Consider the following 16,628-nt stretch of genomic DNA (forward strand, 5'->3'; position numbering starts at 1 on the left):
CATCCCAGACAGTGGCAAAGCCCAGCATCATTGGTTTGAATTCAGCGAGCCACCCTGGTTATTACTGCGGAGTAACTTCACTTGCATTCACAATTTCTGGGGCCCATAAGCCCAGCTATACAATTGTGGGGTTCTATTTGAATCCAGCGCATGGAGCGGACTTTTAAACCCAAAATGGCGACGCTGTGCTGGAGCAAGAGATGAAATTTGAGAGAAACATCGGCAGTTTGTTTTTTGTTTTACGGTTCTAACTGCCATATCACAGTGGATTGACAAATAACACAATAAAACAGAACCCACCTGCTTTTCGAGCCTATCCTCCTTTGACCTAACTTTTCATTCTTTGACATATAACTCAACGGCAAATACCCCGTAACGTATATAAAAGTAACAATATTTGAACGTATAAAGTGTTAATAACGCTCTACTACGTTTCTCCGTTTGCAGCCATCGGTGACTTGGCTGATGCCATCCAATTCGCTGCGTACAAAACGAGGCCTCTGGAGGCTGAACAAATGGCATTTTAGTTTAATGCATTGGCCCTCGGGGCTTGCTCGCGAAGACCTCTAAGGTGCTGGCTCAGTAGCCTGACACAACGCATTAGCCCCCTAAGAAGCCCAGCCACCTCGTCCACGCTGTGTTTAAAATTCCATCTCCATTTTTTCTTTCAACAATTACGTAAGAGGTTTCTTCCCAATTCATCTACAACACGTCACCCCGATGAGACCATGGGTGAACCGCCAAATCTACGTCTCAACACCTAATGATAAAACGCAGGATGTAAACAATTGCAAAAACACTCTTTAGAAATCCTAATACGTAAATCTAGTTAAAAAAATAATTATTTGTTGAGTCATCAAAAGGGGACATTTTACAGCCACGTCCGTGGAATCTAACATAACAATTCTGGAATCGTGTAAATATTAATGGTATAAGGCAATTGCTTTCACTACGAATTGCAATGATGTTGCCCTTTGTAACCATTTCAAAGTACTTTATTGCAGTTCTATTTTTCACAACGAATCATATCCACACTGTGAATACAACGTTCACGGGACTGACTGCAGTCTCCAATAACTTGGGTGGGGTGAAGGATATATTTGGAAGAAGAAAAAAAAACGAGCAAAAAAAATCAACCAAGGATCGCACTTAGCCAATGAGAAAATAAACCAATGGACCGATCTCAAACAACCCAACAGAAGATTTGACTCACAGTCAAAGAAAGTCTTCTTGGTTCTTTCGGTAAAGTCACGTAGAAGGGAAGTAATAAAATAATATAAATTAAACATAATAAAATAATTCTCACAACGTTTCGGCCACAACGCAAGCAGTCGTCCTCAGGTGAAACCAGGTCTGTCGAGGCGACAGCGTCTGAATGAAACAGCACACGTACTTGGAGCATATATATAAGCTGGGTTGGAAGGGGGGGGGGGGGAAGGGAGCCTTGACAAAATAATTTGCATATTAAGAGGAATTTAGCATATTTATGGGAAATGCAGGTATGTGATTAGTACTACTTATGTCCGTGCATTATGCAGGATTAGCAGCATCCAAGGGAGGGGATATGGGAAATGCAGGTATGTGATTAGTGCTACTTATGCCCTTGCATTATGCAGGATTAGCAGCATCACAAGGAGGGGATAGGGGTAGCATTAATAAAGGGAAGAAGTGTTAATAATGCTACCCCTATCCCCTCCCTGTGATGCTGCTAATCCTGCATAATGCACGGACATAAGTAGTACTAATCACATACCTGCATTTCCCATAAATATGCTAAATTATTTTGTCAAGGCTCCCTTCCCCCCCCCCCCATCCAACCCAGCTTATATATATGCTCCAAGTACGTGTGCTGTTTCATTCAGACGCTGTCGTCTCGACAGACCTGGTTTCACCTGAGGACGGCTGCTTGTGTTGTGGCCGAAACGTCGTGAGAATTATTTTATCATGTTTTATTTTTATTATTTTATTACTTCCCTTCTACGTGACTTTACCGAAAGAACCAAGAAGATGAATCCCTGCAGTCACGAAAGCTTTAAATCGAAATTTAGTCAAAGAAAGTTTATTTAAATCCTGGTCAGGATTCAACTAAGTGTATTGTGCCTCTGGGATAAATTAATTCAGTGTCACTTTAACTTAAGACATATTATTATTATTAATAGATTTCTGCATTAGGCAATGTAAAAATATGGCGAAATATTCGTTTTTTTTATAACCCTCGACTACCCGGCGTAGCTAAACGAATTAAACTGTGACGTGAACGAGCGTTTAATGCTCCAATTATTGTTTTAGCTCACCAGGTATTAGGCAACTGTGATTGCACTATTGTAACCAAGATCGCAACTAAGATTCATACTATATAACATCTGTACCATCGCAGGATGCCTATTAAATATAGCCGAACAGCTTACTGGGCCCTTCTTGCAAATATAAATAAACCTCTTTTTTAAATAGTCCACATCACTATGGAGAGACTAATATGGAATTTCCACCACTGGCTCAGGGCTGCCAACAGAGATGGGTACGACCCCATTGACCTCAATCTCAATCAGCCCAACGACGTTAAACTCACGGACAAGATCGAGCGTCGCGTCGTTCAAGCGATGGCAATGGACATTCACCTCTTATTTAAGTATGATCAACTTCTCCCGCACCGTGTGTAGCCAACCATTCTAATTGGAGGTACTCGGGGGAAGGACAACAAACTAAACACAAGAAATCAGTTCTAAAGTGATGATAGATTTAAGGGTGCATATCTTCAGGGGCGAGTAGTCAGTGGCAAGACTATTACTACCACCACTAGGGGATGGGTTTACAATTTGGTGAGCCTTTGTCTCAGGCTAATGATCTAAGTCAGTGGTTCTTAACCTTTTCTGCAGCCTTGCACTCCTTTGTTTCTTAATCGTAAAAAAATGTATAATGTTAATAAATACATAGGTTTCATGAAACAAAGTAGTTGTACTTACGTGCCCGTGCTTAATTTGTGTTTTCATGATTTACCTTCGAAAAAATGTCGCCATGTCTCGCACCCCCAGAAAGAGCATCTCGCACCCCCAGGGGGTGCGTGATGCACCCCAGGTTAAGAAACCACTGGTCTAAGATAAGCACAGTACTCGTGGCAGCACGAGTTTGTTCAGGTTAGAGGGGTGGGGTGGGGAGGGGTGAGTGGGTGGGGAGGGGTGAGTGGGTGGGGAGGGGTGAGTGGGGGGGGGGGTCTCCCCCTTGCTGGGGTTCTCCACCGTGTGAGTACCTTGGGAGTGCAGGGGAGGGAGGGGCTGACCCCCCACCAGGGCCCGGGGTGAGGGAGCGGCCCAGGTGAAGGTCAGGGCGTTCGGTGGAGCGTGAGCGAGCCAGCCTCAGCTCCGACAAACTACGGGCCTCCCCGGTGCGTGAGCCGCCCTGGTAATACCTGTCGGAAGCAGCCAGCACGCCGCAAGTCAAGGCACCGCCAAAACGTTGGGCAGAGCAGCGGTGACTGAGCACGGGGTTAGAAAACGAAACGACCGTCGTGTTGATCGCTGACTCGATCAAACAAAAAACACTGCCACTGCTAGCAGGAGGGCTTCCACTAAAGCGGTGGTCCTCAGAGTGTGGTCCCCGGTTCTACCGGTGGTCCGCGGCGTTCCTCCAGCTGGTCCACACGGGGCTGTGATGCAAACGCAGGTTGATCCGGAAATAATGACAATGTTTGTACCTTTTGTTTCGGACGTTAATTTTTTTATATTTAATTTAAACCATTTACATTAGAAAAACTACCCTGACTAAAATATCTAAATGCCCCCCCCCCCTCCCGACCCTCCCCCATAAAAAATCCCCTTACAGCTGCGTCATTTAATTTTAAAATTTTAAGAGCGTTCCAGACGGCCCCAGGAGCGCATCTGAAAGTGTGTGATGCAGTGATCGTCTTTGCTTGATGGCTAGCCAAAAGCCTCTGCGAGGATGACCGGAGTTCGAGTGATGGTGTATGCTCCTTGCCAAGATCAACAAGGTATTGTTGGAAATAACTTTGTGTCTAATGAGTGCGACCTCATAAACGTATTCGTCCAATTCCCAGTTGACTCAGCTCTCCTTTGGTTAAATATGAGCATCGCTTTATGGGAAATCAACAGTGGTTTATCCGTGGTTAAACTGGCCTCTGTCTCTGTCTATAACAATGTGGAATTTATGCCAGTGCCCCAGTTTGGCTTGTGATGCATTGCCATGAGACAAAGTAGTTGCTATGAAGCTCTTAAGCGTAATGCCTAATAGGACATGAACATCTTTAATTTTCCTATTTAGTATAGTTTTATTTAAATCTAAAAATTGTGTCATTTGAAATGTGCAACTAGCTCCGTTACTGTTTGTACGTTCATTATTGCTGACGGAGCTACACAAACTACACCACTGCATTTTGAGATATCCTCATCGTTGCCTTCGTGTTAGTGACGGTGGCTTCATTATTTTGCCCTTTCCTTCTCGCTGTCGTTTGACAAACTATTTGGTGATACTGCTGCATTGGGAGACATAATCCCAAAAAATTAACACATTCGCCAATAACAGTGGCCTCAAAAGGAGATACGTCTCCCCCTTGTATGTCGTTTCGCAAAGACGTCGTCACTTTATTAACACCGCTACCCGATTTGAATCGCCTCGACCGCACACTCACGTCGCTGACACAGCATCGTCTGTCCTGTCTCGTTATCCGTCGCCTCCCAGCCTTGGCCTCCACCTCCTACCCCTGTAAATCGCTCTGATTGACGTCGTTTAGATATTCGTTGTCGCACCTTTCAGGAATGCATCCCCGACATAAACCGGGGTATTACTGTATATTTTTGAATTATATTAAATGGATGAGCCCATAACGTCATGTACACGTCGTGTGCTCAAAAGGATCATTCCCATTGGCTGAAAGATCGCCTCATATTTTTATTTTATTTTAAGGTGCGATTGACAAACGTGTTGAGTGTTTCGTTCGCTATTAAGATATTCATAATATTGTTCTCATTCTGCCACTATTTGTCAGTCCTCCCATACATATTTCTGTGACTGACAAGATGAAATGCTGGTCGCTCCACATCTCCTTGGCTGCTTATATTTTTCTTAAAGGATAATATGTTTCATAAGCAATGTGCTCTTCTTTGTTTGACAAAATAATCCCTGAAATAACGAATACATAACCCAGCCCACAATCCTTATTCCTTGGCAAGATTTTAGCCAGACTAATTATAATACATACTAATAACACTCGCAATGTAAATCATGATACGAATGGCATAAATAGTTGCAACATCACAGGATCTTCTAAACACATACAAATGAATAGTCATCCTATTTAATTGAGGGCAAATGATGATTGATTTATATAAACTCAAGCGTATGAAATTATACATTTATACTCCAAGACAAAAACACTTTGTTTAGCTTACAATGACTGTGTGGGGAGAAGTGCTGTTCGTGAACACATATTAAGACCCGTACAGCAAACAAAACGATCAAACGAAACTAAAGGTAACTTTTTTAAACTTTATCAGTTAAGGCCCACTGAGCTATGTAGCTCCTTTTTCAGAAGCGACTTGGCCATAAAAGACAGCTGAACGAAGTGGCTTATCACGTGGAAACGGAAAGCAGCCAAATGCTCTCAACGCACGTTTCTAAATGTGGAGGGAAAAACCGGAGGACCGGGAGGAAAATCCAAGCCATCACAAGGAGAACATGCAGACTCCAATTATATAGACGTCAGTGTCAGCATCGAAGGCACGACCTCATGTATACCAGGCGAGATAGTTAGCATCTCGCCACCGTTAGTTTGGCACCCATAGCATGTACTCATTTTAGGCTGACTCAACCAGGGAGTTTCCCAAAAAAGATTCAGACATCAAATGCCAAAGGCGTGCTATGCTGGAACTGAACCTGAGTGTTCAGCACTGCTGTGCATGCCAACCGATACACAACCGCTCTCCAACAACGATAACGGATATCCCCGTAGAGTACAATTGCGTGTCTTCACAAAAGCTTTCGCAGATATGCAGAATAGACAACAGAAGTTTCAGCATGCACACATTTCATCGCAGCGCGTACATTATTTAATCGAATGTGTTACTCGGGAAGTATGTTTTGTATTTGTCAACTTACATGGATGCTTGTAATGGAAAGATACCTTTCCAATGGCACTCCGTCGATTCGGCCCAGTTTAACAATGTCCAAGGAAGAGGAGGTGTGAATTGAAGGCTCCGTCAGTGTTATAAACACAGAGGGCTTGTGTAGGCAAAAAGGAATTTGCAAGGGATGGCTTCCTGTACCAATGTAGGGCCATGTGTGGAATAAAAGGTGTTAAGAGATGCTCTAGAAGGAATTTCTTCAAAAATATTTAAATAAAATAGCAAAAACAAGTTTTATTTGGGATTAAAGCAGCTATGCACTCTGCGTTTTGTTTAAAATAAACAACATCGTATAAACAATGTTAACACAACTTCAAAGCACGAGACAAACGGCACAAGGTCCCGCCTCACTTCGCAAAACACCGTTGAAAGATGCCCCGTGGGTTTATTTTTGTCTTTGGTAAGCACAGCGGTCTGGTTTACATTTGTCAGCGAGGTTAAAAGTCTGCATTTGAGTTCAAGAAAGAATTGTTTGTGCTTAGCATAAAAGCACCTCAGTGAGCCACAAATGGCATGGGTAGAGCATACAGCACCGTCTCCCCACTTCGTTTTTTTAACAGTTTTATGTTTTACCAGGTAAGGTCCACTGAGCTACACTTAGCTGTTTTCAGAAGTGACCTGGCCACAAATGATAGCTCAACTAAGTGGCTCATCACGTGGAAATGTATCGCAGCAGACAAATACTCGAATGCAAGTTTCTGAATGTGGAAGGCAAAAAACCGGAGGACCCGGAGAAAAATCCACGCAACCATAGGGAGAACAGGCGTCAGGGTCGAGATTGAACCCACGGTCTCCGCACATCAGATACCTCGCCACTGTGGTGCCTCTTTGATCACTTGTCCACCCAAACAGAAGTGTAGTAGGCCACTACATGTAAACAAAGACGGTCACTGCATCGCGCACTTTCAGATGCGCTTCTGCAGCCGTCTGGAACGCTCTTCCTCCCGATATTAATAAGCCACTGGAGCTATGCACTCTTCAATCTAGATTGAAAACGAATTTGTTTAGAAATGCCTTTTGTGTTCAATTTGTTGTCCTTTCCCCGTACCTCCAATTAGCACGGATTGCCTACGTACGGTGCGAAAGGAGTTCAACGCAAATATAAACAAATGGGCCAATCTTAATTTAGGAGCTTTCGTGACTGCAGGAATTATTCTTTGGTTCTTTTCGGTTAAGTCACGTGACTTAACCGAAAAGAACCAAAGAATAAATGGGCCAATGTCTCGCTGAAGGTAGTTCCAGGGGATATTTACACAACACAGTCCTGTGGGGGGGGAGGGGGGAGGATACTTCCGTAGTGTAATGCTTAGGGCACAGGACAATCGATCCACAGGTCGCAGATTCGATTCTCTCTGCGGGCACGGCAGTTGAAAGTGCTGCAGGTTTCTTAACCCCACACCCCCTGCCTCAGCCCACAGTGCAGCAGTGTGAACGGGTGCACCGCAGTTAATCTCCTTCGCAGGTCGCGTTGGGTGGGGTAAAGTGTGGGCAAGCCCACCTCTTCCGAGACGTTTGTCCAGCGTGGAAGGGTAGGCCACATTTCATCTAAAGGGGGGCTCTCTCTGGGGCTCCCTCTAGTGCAGGCCCATTTGCCAGCAGTGGTGTGAGCCGGCAATTGCAGACTTCCACCTTTGCTCTGTACAGTATTTGCAGATTACATTTCAATGGGCTGAATAGGGTTAAATATCATTCATTGTACTACTGTGTGCTGGGTAACTCGTGTTGATATCATGAGCGGAGTAAGGATTATCAGGAATGTTGTGCCCTACGTGGCGCTGTGTGAAGCACTCACAATCTGACACTTGCGAATACGATGCCTGGATTGGGTGGGGTGTCGCTCAGCCCATCAGCCTCTCAGGGTCCATAAAATAAATACCAAACGGAGTAAGACACAAATTGGCTGGCAAATGGGGAGACTGGCCCACACTTAAGAGTTGTGTAATTTATATTAATACGCTGATAGTCTGCAAAGGTAAAAATCACCACCGGAATACGCATTCGACAATGGATGACAGTTCAAACCTACACATTCAAACCACTGCATACATGTTTTGTTGGCACTCTAGGATAGAAAGTAAATAACAATTCAAAACGGTTGCTGAAATGAATCCGGTGTTTACTTTACAGCGATGCTCACAATATTTCACTAACCTCGTGCTGCGAATGGAAAACACAAGCAGGGCTCAACATCACATCGACTAGTCCATGGGCCAAGACCAAATATTTGACTTGTTGGTATCAGAAATGAGATGGTAAAATAATGTTGTTAACATCTTTGAACCACTAATATCAGTGAATTACGCTATGCATGAATGTTGAAATTCTTCCACACCGTACATATGCAAAGGTGCTAATCTAGATTGAAAACTCATTTCTTTTTAAGTGCTTTTCGTCTTTCGTTTGTTGTTCTCTCCCCGCACCTCCGATTAGTATGGTTGGGTAAGTATGGTGCAAAATAAGTTCAACATACATACATCAAATCGGAGATGCGGGGATAATAATCTGCTGTAACAGGCATGCTGTCACGTAATCCACTTTGTTTATCCGCTTACGGAAGCTGGTATCACCAATTAGTTGCCACCTCTAGTGGCAGTGATCTCTGCTCCAACCCATGGACTAACATCACCCGTGTCTGCTCCTGATGAAGGCACGCACTGGGGGGGGGCAAGGGGGGCAGAGAGGAGTGACGTAAAACAGCTGTACCTGTCCGTCTCGTACACGCTGCTTTTCCGCGACTTGAGACTATGGGATCGCTCGAGGGGCTTTCCGTGGCGGCTGAGCCAAGCACCCCCCGGGGTGGCGGGGAGAAGGAAGAAGAGGGGGGAAAGCGGGCGGGGAAAAGGCCACGCCGAGGTGCAAAGGAAAGGAGAGACAACGAGGGGAGGAGGAGAGGATTAACCCGGACAAATGGAAATGGTGCAAGGAGCTAAGACATGTTAATGCACTCTCGTTGTTGTTATTGTTGTTGTTTTTTTACACAAGCACATACATTGCACCGTTGACTTTTTACAATGTTGCGTGTTTTGTTACAGCCATAACATATCTCACATTCCTATTCAGTACACCGAGACGAAGATCCCCCCGTATAGCCTGTAACAGACTGTTTGGGGCAAGTGCTGTTAGTGAGCACCTATGAAGGACGGCACGGTACACGTGGGGGTGGGTGGCCAGCACCACGCCCGGCCGCCTTTGCCTCCCCAGTTGTGATGTTTATGCACTGCACTAGGTGCTCATTTGATGCTGAGTCGACCTACGGGAGGCCCACTACCGGTTCAGATAATCGTTACTGAAATCGAACTTGGGTTGCTGGTTTTATAGTAAAGTGCGCTAACCACTACACTACCGCTCCCCAACTAATTACATAACTAGACACATACATGTTCATGCAGCAGTGTACATGTGTACACATGCACACACATTATCACAAACACACACTTTATTCAGCCTTATGGCAAGCATGATTGCTTTTGGGATGACAATACATTGACAATTATACAATACGTTGTAATTGTTATCCTATATTTAATGTAAAATGTTATTCCATCCGTAGCTGTATACATTGCGTTTTTGACAAGTGTGACACGTTTGTGCAAGTGAGCTGGTTTAGAATTAGCCATGAAGTATATGTAACAGCTATTCGGTTCAGATTTGTGTATATCTGCAAAAAAATATTATTGCTTGAAGCCATAATCTCATCGTCCATATCCTAGAGATTTAATGAAAAACTGTAAGAATGTTTGTTATCCCTTAGTCCCTTTAAGCATACATCTTTGCGAATGCAGCACGTAATTAACTTTAAATATTCAACTTTAACGTTGCCATTCTAATAGTACATGCTTGACTTAAAGCTTTCGTCACTGCAGACATTCATATTCTTGGGTCTGTCGGTAAAGTCACGTAGATAGGTTCAAAAAAAGCCCCACGAATATTGTACAGGCTCTTTAATCACGGAATTCATATTGGCACTGAAAAATAATACTTATTAATGATTATAGTACCGCAGAAATATTCAAATCGTTTCCGTGATGAATCCACATGCACGCATATAAGGAAAAGCTAACCAAATGTCCCGGCTTGGACCAGGATTGTCCCAGTTTCAGAAAGGCCGTGCTAAATTTTGTGAAGCATTCAATAAAACGTAGAGTTTGTTCTCATTTGTGAAATGTGCGGTGCCACGTTTGACTCTGTGATACATACAGAGGGGGGTGCTGCCTAAGTAGTGGGCGGGATTAGCGAAGAAGGCGGGGCCAGTGTGAAAGTGGGTGGAGCTAACTGTCAGAGGGAGGGGCTGCCAGCTCGCCATATGTCTCAGTTGAGCCATGCTGAAACGTGGTAGCTTTAATGTAAATTAACTATTTTAACGACTTAACTATATATTTTTATTATTTACCAAAGTAGATATTCAGGCATTCACACTCATCAAATGTTTACATGCACAATGTACTCCTACACACGTATATTCACAGTGGATCCTTTGCATTAGTGCCCATTTTTACCACTTGTTGGTAATGCAATGTAAAAAATGTCAAAATACTCAAAATCCGCATTGCTTGACTAATTGACACCAATTCATTTTATCCACGAGACTCAACAAGCCTGCTATCAATGCTTCCACAGTGTTTTGTGAGAAAATAACACTGACTGTCTCAGGGTGAATACTGTACTTATCCGGAGATGCTCGAGAATAAGCAAATTTCGTCGGTAATTATATTTTCACGAATCATCTGAAAAAAACGTAAAACGCAATTGAATGGCTCATCTATTTATCTCATCACTGTCCCATTGCTTGATCTTATTGATCTATCTCATCACTTATCTCTGATCAATGTATCTCTCATCACTTTATCTCATCGCTTTCTCTATTCACATTCTGTCTCATCAATTTATCCCGTCACTTTATCGCATCACATTCTCTCTCCTCACTTTATCTCGTCACTTTCTTTCTTTCTATCTCCTTGATGCAGTAGTGCGATGCGCGGATATCCAAAATCGCGGATAGCAAGTTCGTGAATAACGAGGAAATACTGTCATCAATCACAGCCCACTGTGTCCCCAGCTACATATGCATCTACTGCCTCTCGGTAAACCCACGTCTCTGTTGAATAGTCCATACATTCCTGAGTAGGCACGAATTCATTATTGAATTAGAAAATGTCATTTATATTCATACACATCCATGGCCTGAGATGGAAATTGTTGTTATTCAAGGGAGACCTGGGTGAAAACCCCCACAAGAAATGACAACTCTAACGATTGTAAATTACAGCAATTGTAAATGATATATCATATAGAAATTAAACGTACAATGCACTGCAGTCGTGCTGAGTATCCGAGGTGTATTGTTTCTACCAAATGTATGCGTTGCTTGTAATTAGCGTTCTTATAAACCACAATCCATCACCCGTAACAATAAACAAGACTCAAGCACGCACGCACGCACACGCATCATGCCTGAATAAAAATCCCCAAAACAGTTTCTTGACGTGCTTGATATTACGCTCGTTGATAAAAGTTGATCACAATTGAGAGTTTTCAACTGTGCCGTTCATCTTTGATGGCGTTAATCTCCGAGAGGCATTTGCTAGTACACTGCCACGTGTCTTCCAGGCTGGTACGCAGTCCCAAAAAACCACCGAAGTCAAAAACAAAAAGCAATACACCGGTTTCCCCACACATCAAATGATATATTCTGCCGTCGGAGTTGTGTAAAGGTAAGAAAGTGAAGGTGCAGCCCAACCAATGTCTTACTCATGCCACTGGTAGAGCGGCCTCCACCAGCAGGGTCGCCACGGTGTTGAGATGTTAACTACCTCGCCTTGTATACAGGAGAGCGTGGGTTCGATCCCGACCCTGACGCCTGCTGGATATTTGGAGTTTGCATGTTCTCTCCCCGTGGTTGTGTGGATTTTTCTCCGCATCCTCCGGTTTTTCCCCTCTACATTTATTATAATTAATGTGCGTTTAAGGATTTGGCTGCTGCTATACATTTCCACGCAATAAGCCACTTCGTTGAGCGATCGCTTGTGGTCCAGGTCGCTTTTGAAAAATAACTATATAGCTCAGCGGGCTTTACCTGTTAAAATACAAATTTGTTTGAATAGTTTCAATAGCAGGAGTTATAGACTCCCTCTAGATGGTATTTGGCAAGCTCTTCCGTGCTGTGGCCACGCATCTTAAAACAGCTGCAAGTGCCCACATATTAGCTAGCTCCACAAGACCTGCAAATTAACTACGTGTGCTGTTACCCATTTATACTACTGGTTGTACAAAAAAAATACTTGCCGTTCGTGTCAACTGCCGCGCCGGGACATCAAATTAACCAGGCGACCACTTGACTGCAAGTCCAGTGTGATAACCATTCCACCACGGCATCATCCTGCGCAGCTGGATAACTTGCGTCTTACTTGTAGCCTCCACTCCCCTTACCCCACACCCCCACCCTCCCTGTCTCTGCTCCCTGGCTCCTCTCCCCACCCTCTTCTCGTTCTCTTGTTGCAGCAGCCCCTTTTGCCCACCTCAGCAATTGTTTCTTGCTGTGGTTGTCCCACCTGACGACGGACGCTTGTGTTGCGCCCGAAACGTCGTGATTTAATTTATTTTGCTTAATGCCTACGTGACTTTACCGAAAGAACCAAAGAGTATCGATCCCTGCAATCACGAAAACTTCAAATCTAGATTGACATTTAGTGAAGGTCAGTGCACATCCATCGTGGCTACTGCTCAAGAGACTACCGGCTTGCTCTTCGAAATCAGACACAATAGGTTCCCGTGAGCCACCCATCCGTCTCCACTGGATGTCCGTGCCCAGCCGACGAGGGGGTGGGAGAAGGGGGGGTTCGGGGCGGAGGGTCTCATTCCGGGGTACCTGTCATCGTCGGGCGAGGCATGCTGAATGAGAATCCTAGGGCTATCTGGCCGCTGCCTGTCTATCGACAAGAAGTGTCTGCTGAGAGAGTTTGGGCACACACACAGACACGACGCGCCAGCGCGGCCGTTACACTCACACGCTGTCAACCGGAGACAGGGAAGGGGATGGGGGGGCGACACGGGCGAGGGGGGGGGGGCAGCACTTTCAACTTCTTCAGCGAAAGCAGAAAACACAGGCGCATCTCGCTGGTCAAATAACATGCGAACGCTGCTGAGGCTGCAGAGCACCATGGGGTGGGGTAGGGAGGAACAACCCCTCGATACTTTGCAAATCCCACTCAGGTGGGGAAGGCTTCTGTCAGCGTATTGAGAACTCGCTCACCATTATAGGCACTTGAAGATTGGAACGGCAAAATGACATTCGACTGCACATGCATGGTGGGTCTTTTAAAGGTACACCCGAGTATGTTGAAAAACAAGGTTACTTGGGTGCACTCTTTTTTTAATGAAGTCCTCCCCCAGTCATACGGGTTGTTTGACCATACCCAGACAATGTGGGTTGGTGATGTTGGAGAAAGGGGGGGGGGGGAGTGGATCAGGCCTGGTTCAGAAGATGTCACTCATCGCTGACGTGAACCGTGGACCGGAATCAAACTCTCCCACTGCCTTCTTGCGGCCTTAAATGGAAACAGATCTTCAGTTTTAGTTTGTATACTAGAGGCCTGACTGAAGGTGATTTACAATTACACAACGGCTTTGAATGGCCTTTCTTATCCCTTTTTCCACCAGGTAACCAGTTAATAAAACAAAAAATCCTGGGACCTCCTTTGCCAGTACCAAAATATGAGAATAGGTTTTCCCCTTTTTTTGGCAACAAAACAGATGTTAAGTTGCTAAAACACCAAACTGATAGGCGCCTAAAGGGGGCCTCTGGTCTCACACCTTTTGAGACTAGGCTCCAAAGAAAGCTGTCGCTGGTGTGGACCAATCAGTTTAAAAGACAATACATATCTTATCAGAGTATGTTTTTTTTGCATTCTGACCACAAGTATTGTGGTTAATACAGACATGATTCCTTGTAAAAGGTTTCAGTTTGGTGTTTTTACATCTTAACACCAGTTTTGTTGCCAGAAAAAGGGGAAAACCTATTCTAAAAAAAATGTTTAAAAGAAGCAAGTTTGCACTTTTCTTTTAAACTGGAAATTGTATTATATTCCTTGCAAACAAATGTATACACGTACACATGTTACATGTTGTGTACAGGCATTTATGCTGCATTTCCATTTTTGCACATTGGCCAGAATGGCTATATCTTGCTGGGGAATGTTCACATTAATTAATGAAAGCAGGCTTTAGAGAGAATGTTGAGCCATAAACATGACTTTGTGAGGCAAATAATTGGCATCATGCTTAGAATTTACAGAACTGTGCAAATGATATTGTTTATACCTGCAGGAACACTTCGTTTTTTAGTTATTTTTATAGATTGTTTTTCTGTTACAACTGGCTCACAGCATATCAACACAACACCCAGAGTATTACAGAAGAGTGAGGGTGGTGGTGGTGAGATGGGATTAATTTTATTTCCTTAAATATACTTTGGATTGCTGCTCCACATGGAAACGTATATCAATGCAATGCCACTTGCAGCACAAAACACGCTGTACTCTGGCAAAACACAATCATGAATCCCTGCAATGAGGCAGGTGGTTCCAAAAAGCGTCCTCCATCAAACAACTATCATCTACATTAACACTCATCAGGCCACACCAATGTATGCCGACCTAATTCGTGCTTTACAGTAGATGCGTACGTGTGATACATACTGCTTGTATACACGAGGAATGAGTTTCACATTGCTAATAATACGTTGAAGAAAATGTTTAGATTTTTTTCGGATAATTCACATGTCACGCAATGCGACGTGGCGCCACTTTTGGTGGGAAAATAGTGGATGTGATGTCATGTTTGTAGCGTCACTTACTACGACATTTGAGTAGAAAACAAAATTGATTGGAACTACCTGCAACGTCCATTCAAAAAGGGGGCACGTACGCAGTTAACATTATTTTACCAACTTGACAGCAAAGCAAAACAAGTGTGAAGGCAGCCGAAGGAAAGAAGGGGCAGACAAGATGGATCGATGTGGTCGGTGGTTGAAGGAGGGGTTCAAGGCAACGTCAGCGGCAGTAGCAGTGAGCGCAGTGGCGGGCGGGGGAGGAGTTGGCAGCATTATACCGTTACCTTTGGGACTTGGGAGCGCTGGTCCTCAAGCGACATACACTGACGCTGCCAGCCCGCTCCAGCGACTGACACCTCCTGGAGAGACCCGTCATCACGTGGAAAAATAATGAGATGTGGATGAGAGGAAGAGGAAGGAAACAGGAGGAAAGGAAGGAAGGATATAAAAGGTTCAGGAGATCGGACGGTGACAATTGGAAGGGCGGGGATGTTGTTGCCAGCCTCAAAGTCGATGCTCAACTGGGATTGCAGGAATCACGGCGGCAGCGCTGGTCTAAGTGCACGTGTTGTCACTGGAATTACCGCGCGATTCCCCATCTCCAGAATAGCAGCACCGTCTGAAAATTTGCGAATGCATCGATGTACGTTGAAATTATTTCGTACCGTATATAGCCAACCATGCTAATCGGAGGTGTGGGGGAAAGGACAACAAACTAAGCACAGGAAGCAGTTCTAAAGAAATTAGTTTCCAATCTAGATTTAAAACTGTATAGTTCCAGGGACTTCCTAATATTGGAAGGAAAAGTGTTCCAGACGGCAGTATAAGCGCATCTGAAAGCGCGCGATGCGGTGACCGTTTTTGTTCGATGGCAAGCCAAAAGCCGCAGCGATGATGACCGGAGTTCACGTGATGGTATATGCTCCTTGACGAGATCAGCAAGGTATTGTGGTTCATTCCGTGGCAAGCACTTTGTGTGGCATGAGTGCGACCTCATCACGTATTTGTTCGGCAACCAGAAGCCAATGCAGCTCAGCGAGCACTGGACGAACATGGTTGGATCTTGCTGTTCTTAGTGCCTCTGTTGTCACTGGAATAACCACAAGAATTCCACACGATTCCCCATCTCCGGAATAACAGCACCGTCTGACAATTTGCGCATGCGTGTGTTGTGCAATGCTTGCTTGGCCTTCAAAAGCAACTCAACAAGATGCAGAAGACAAAATAAACCCTTACGTAAAACTATTGTCCTTTTTGATGGAATGCCTTTAAAAAAAAGTTTAATACGATTTATCGGAGAATTTAAAAGAACGCCCTGTAGGCAAAATCACGTGGGTGATGGAATCCTTTCAGTATTGCATTCTGCAATCTACTAGCATGACATAAAAACGAACATGTAGTCTAAGCCAGTAATGCATTTTGATAATTGTATTGGCCATGAATAACATATGTTTTAAGTTATCTACAAGCATTTTGTCGGCAACACTGAATACAGTAGTATCTGTTCATTAAAAAAAATACAAGTATCTCTTTAAAACATTGTCAACCATAAAAGTATATATTGCTTTAGGTAAAGGAGGCTTGGCAAACATGCAAAGGCTATTATTTATGTTTAAGGAATTTGAGGATGTAGGCTCTGACGCTGGCAATGCAACTGTGCCTCTAAT

The 16,628-nt window shown here is 44.2% G+C and overlaps 1 protein-coding gene across 1 annotated transcript in view; it reads right to left on the reverse strand.

The window, feature by feature from the left end:
- Positions 1 to 16,628, reverse strand: part of LOC144724938 (regulating synaptic membrane exocytosis protein 2-like) — a 256,156-nt gene that overhangs the window by 43,187 nt on the left and 196,341 nt on the right. Inside the window, exon 18 of the mRNA XM_078604261.1 lies at positions 3,248 to 3,406. Within this exon, the coding sequence (XP_078460387.1) occupies positions 3,248 to 3,406 (159 nt within the window). The remainder of the gene's footprint in view (positions 1 to 3,247; positions 3,407 to 16,628) is intronic.

Source organism: Lampetra planeri, chromosome 22 (assembly GCF_965212315.1).
Source record: "Lampetra planeri chromosome 22, kcLamPlan1.2.h2, whole genome shotgun sequence".
NCBI lineage: Eukaryota > Metazoa > Chordata > Hyperoartia > Petromyzontiformes > Petromyzontidae > Lampetra > Lampetra planeri.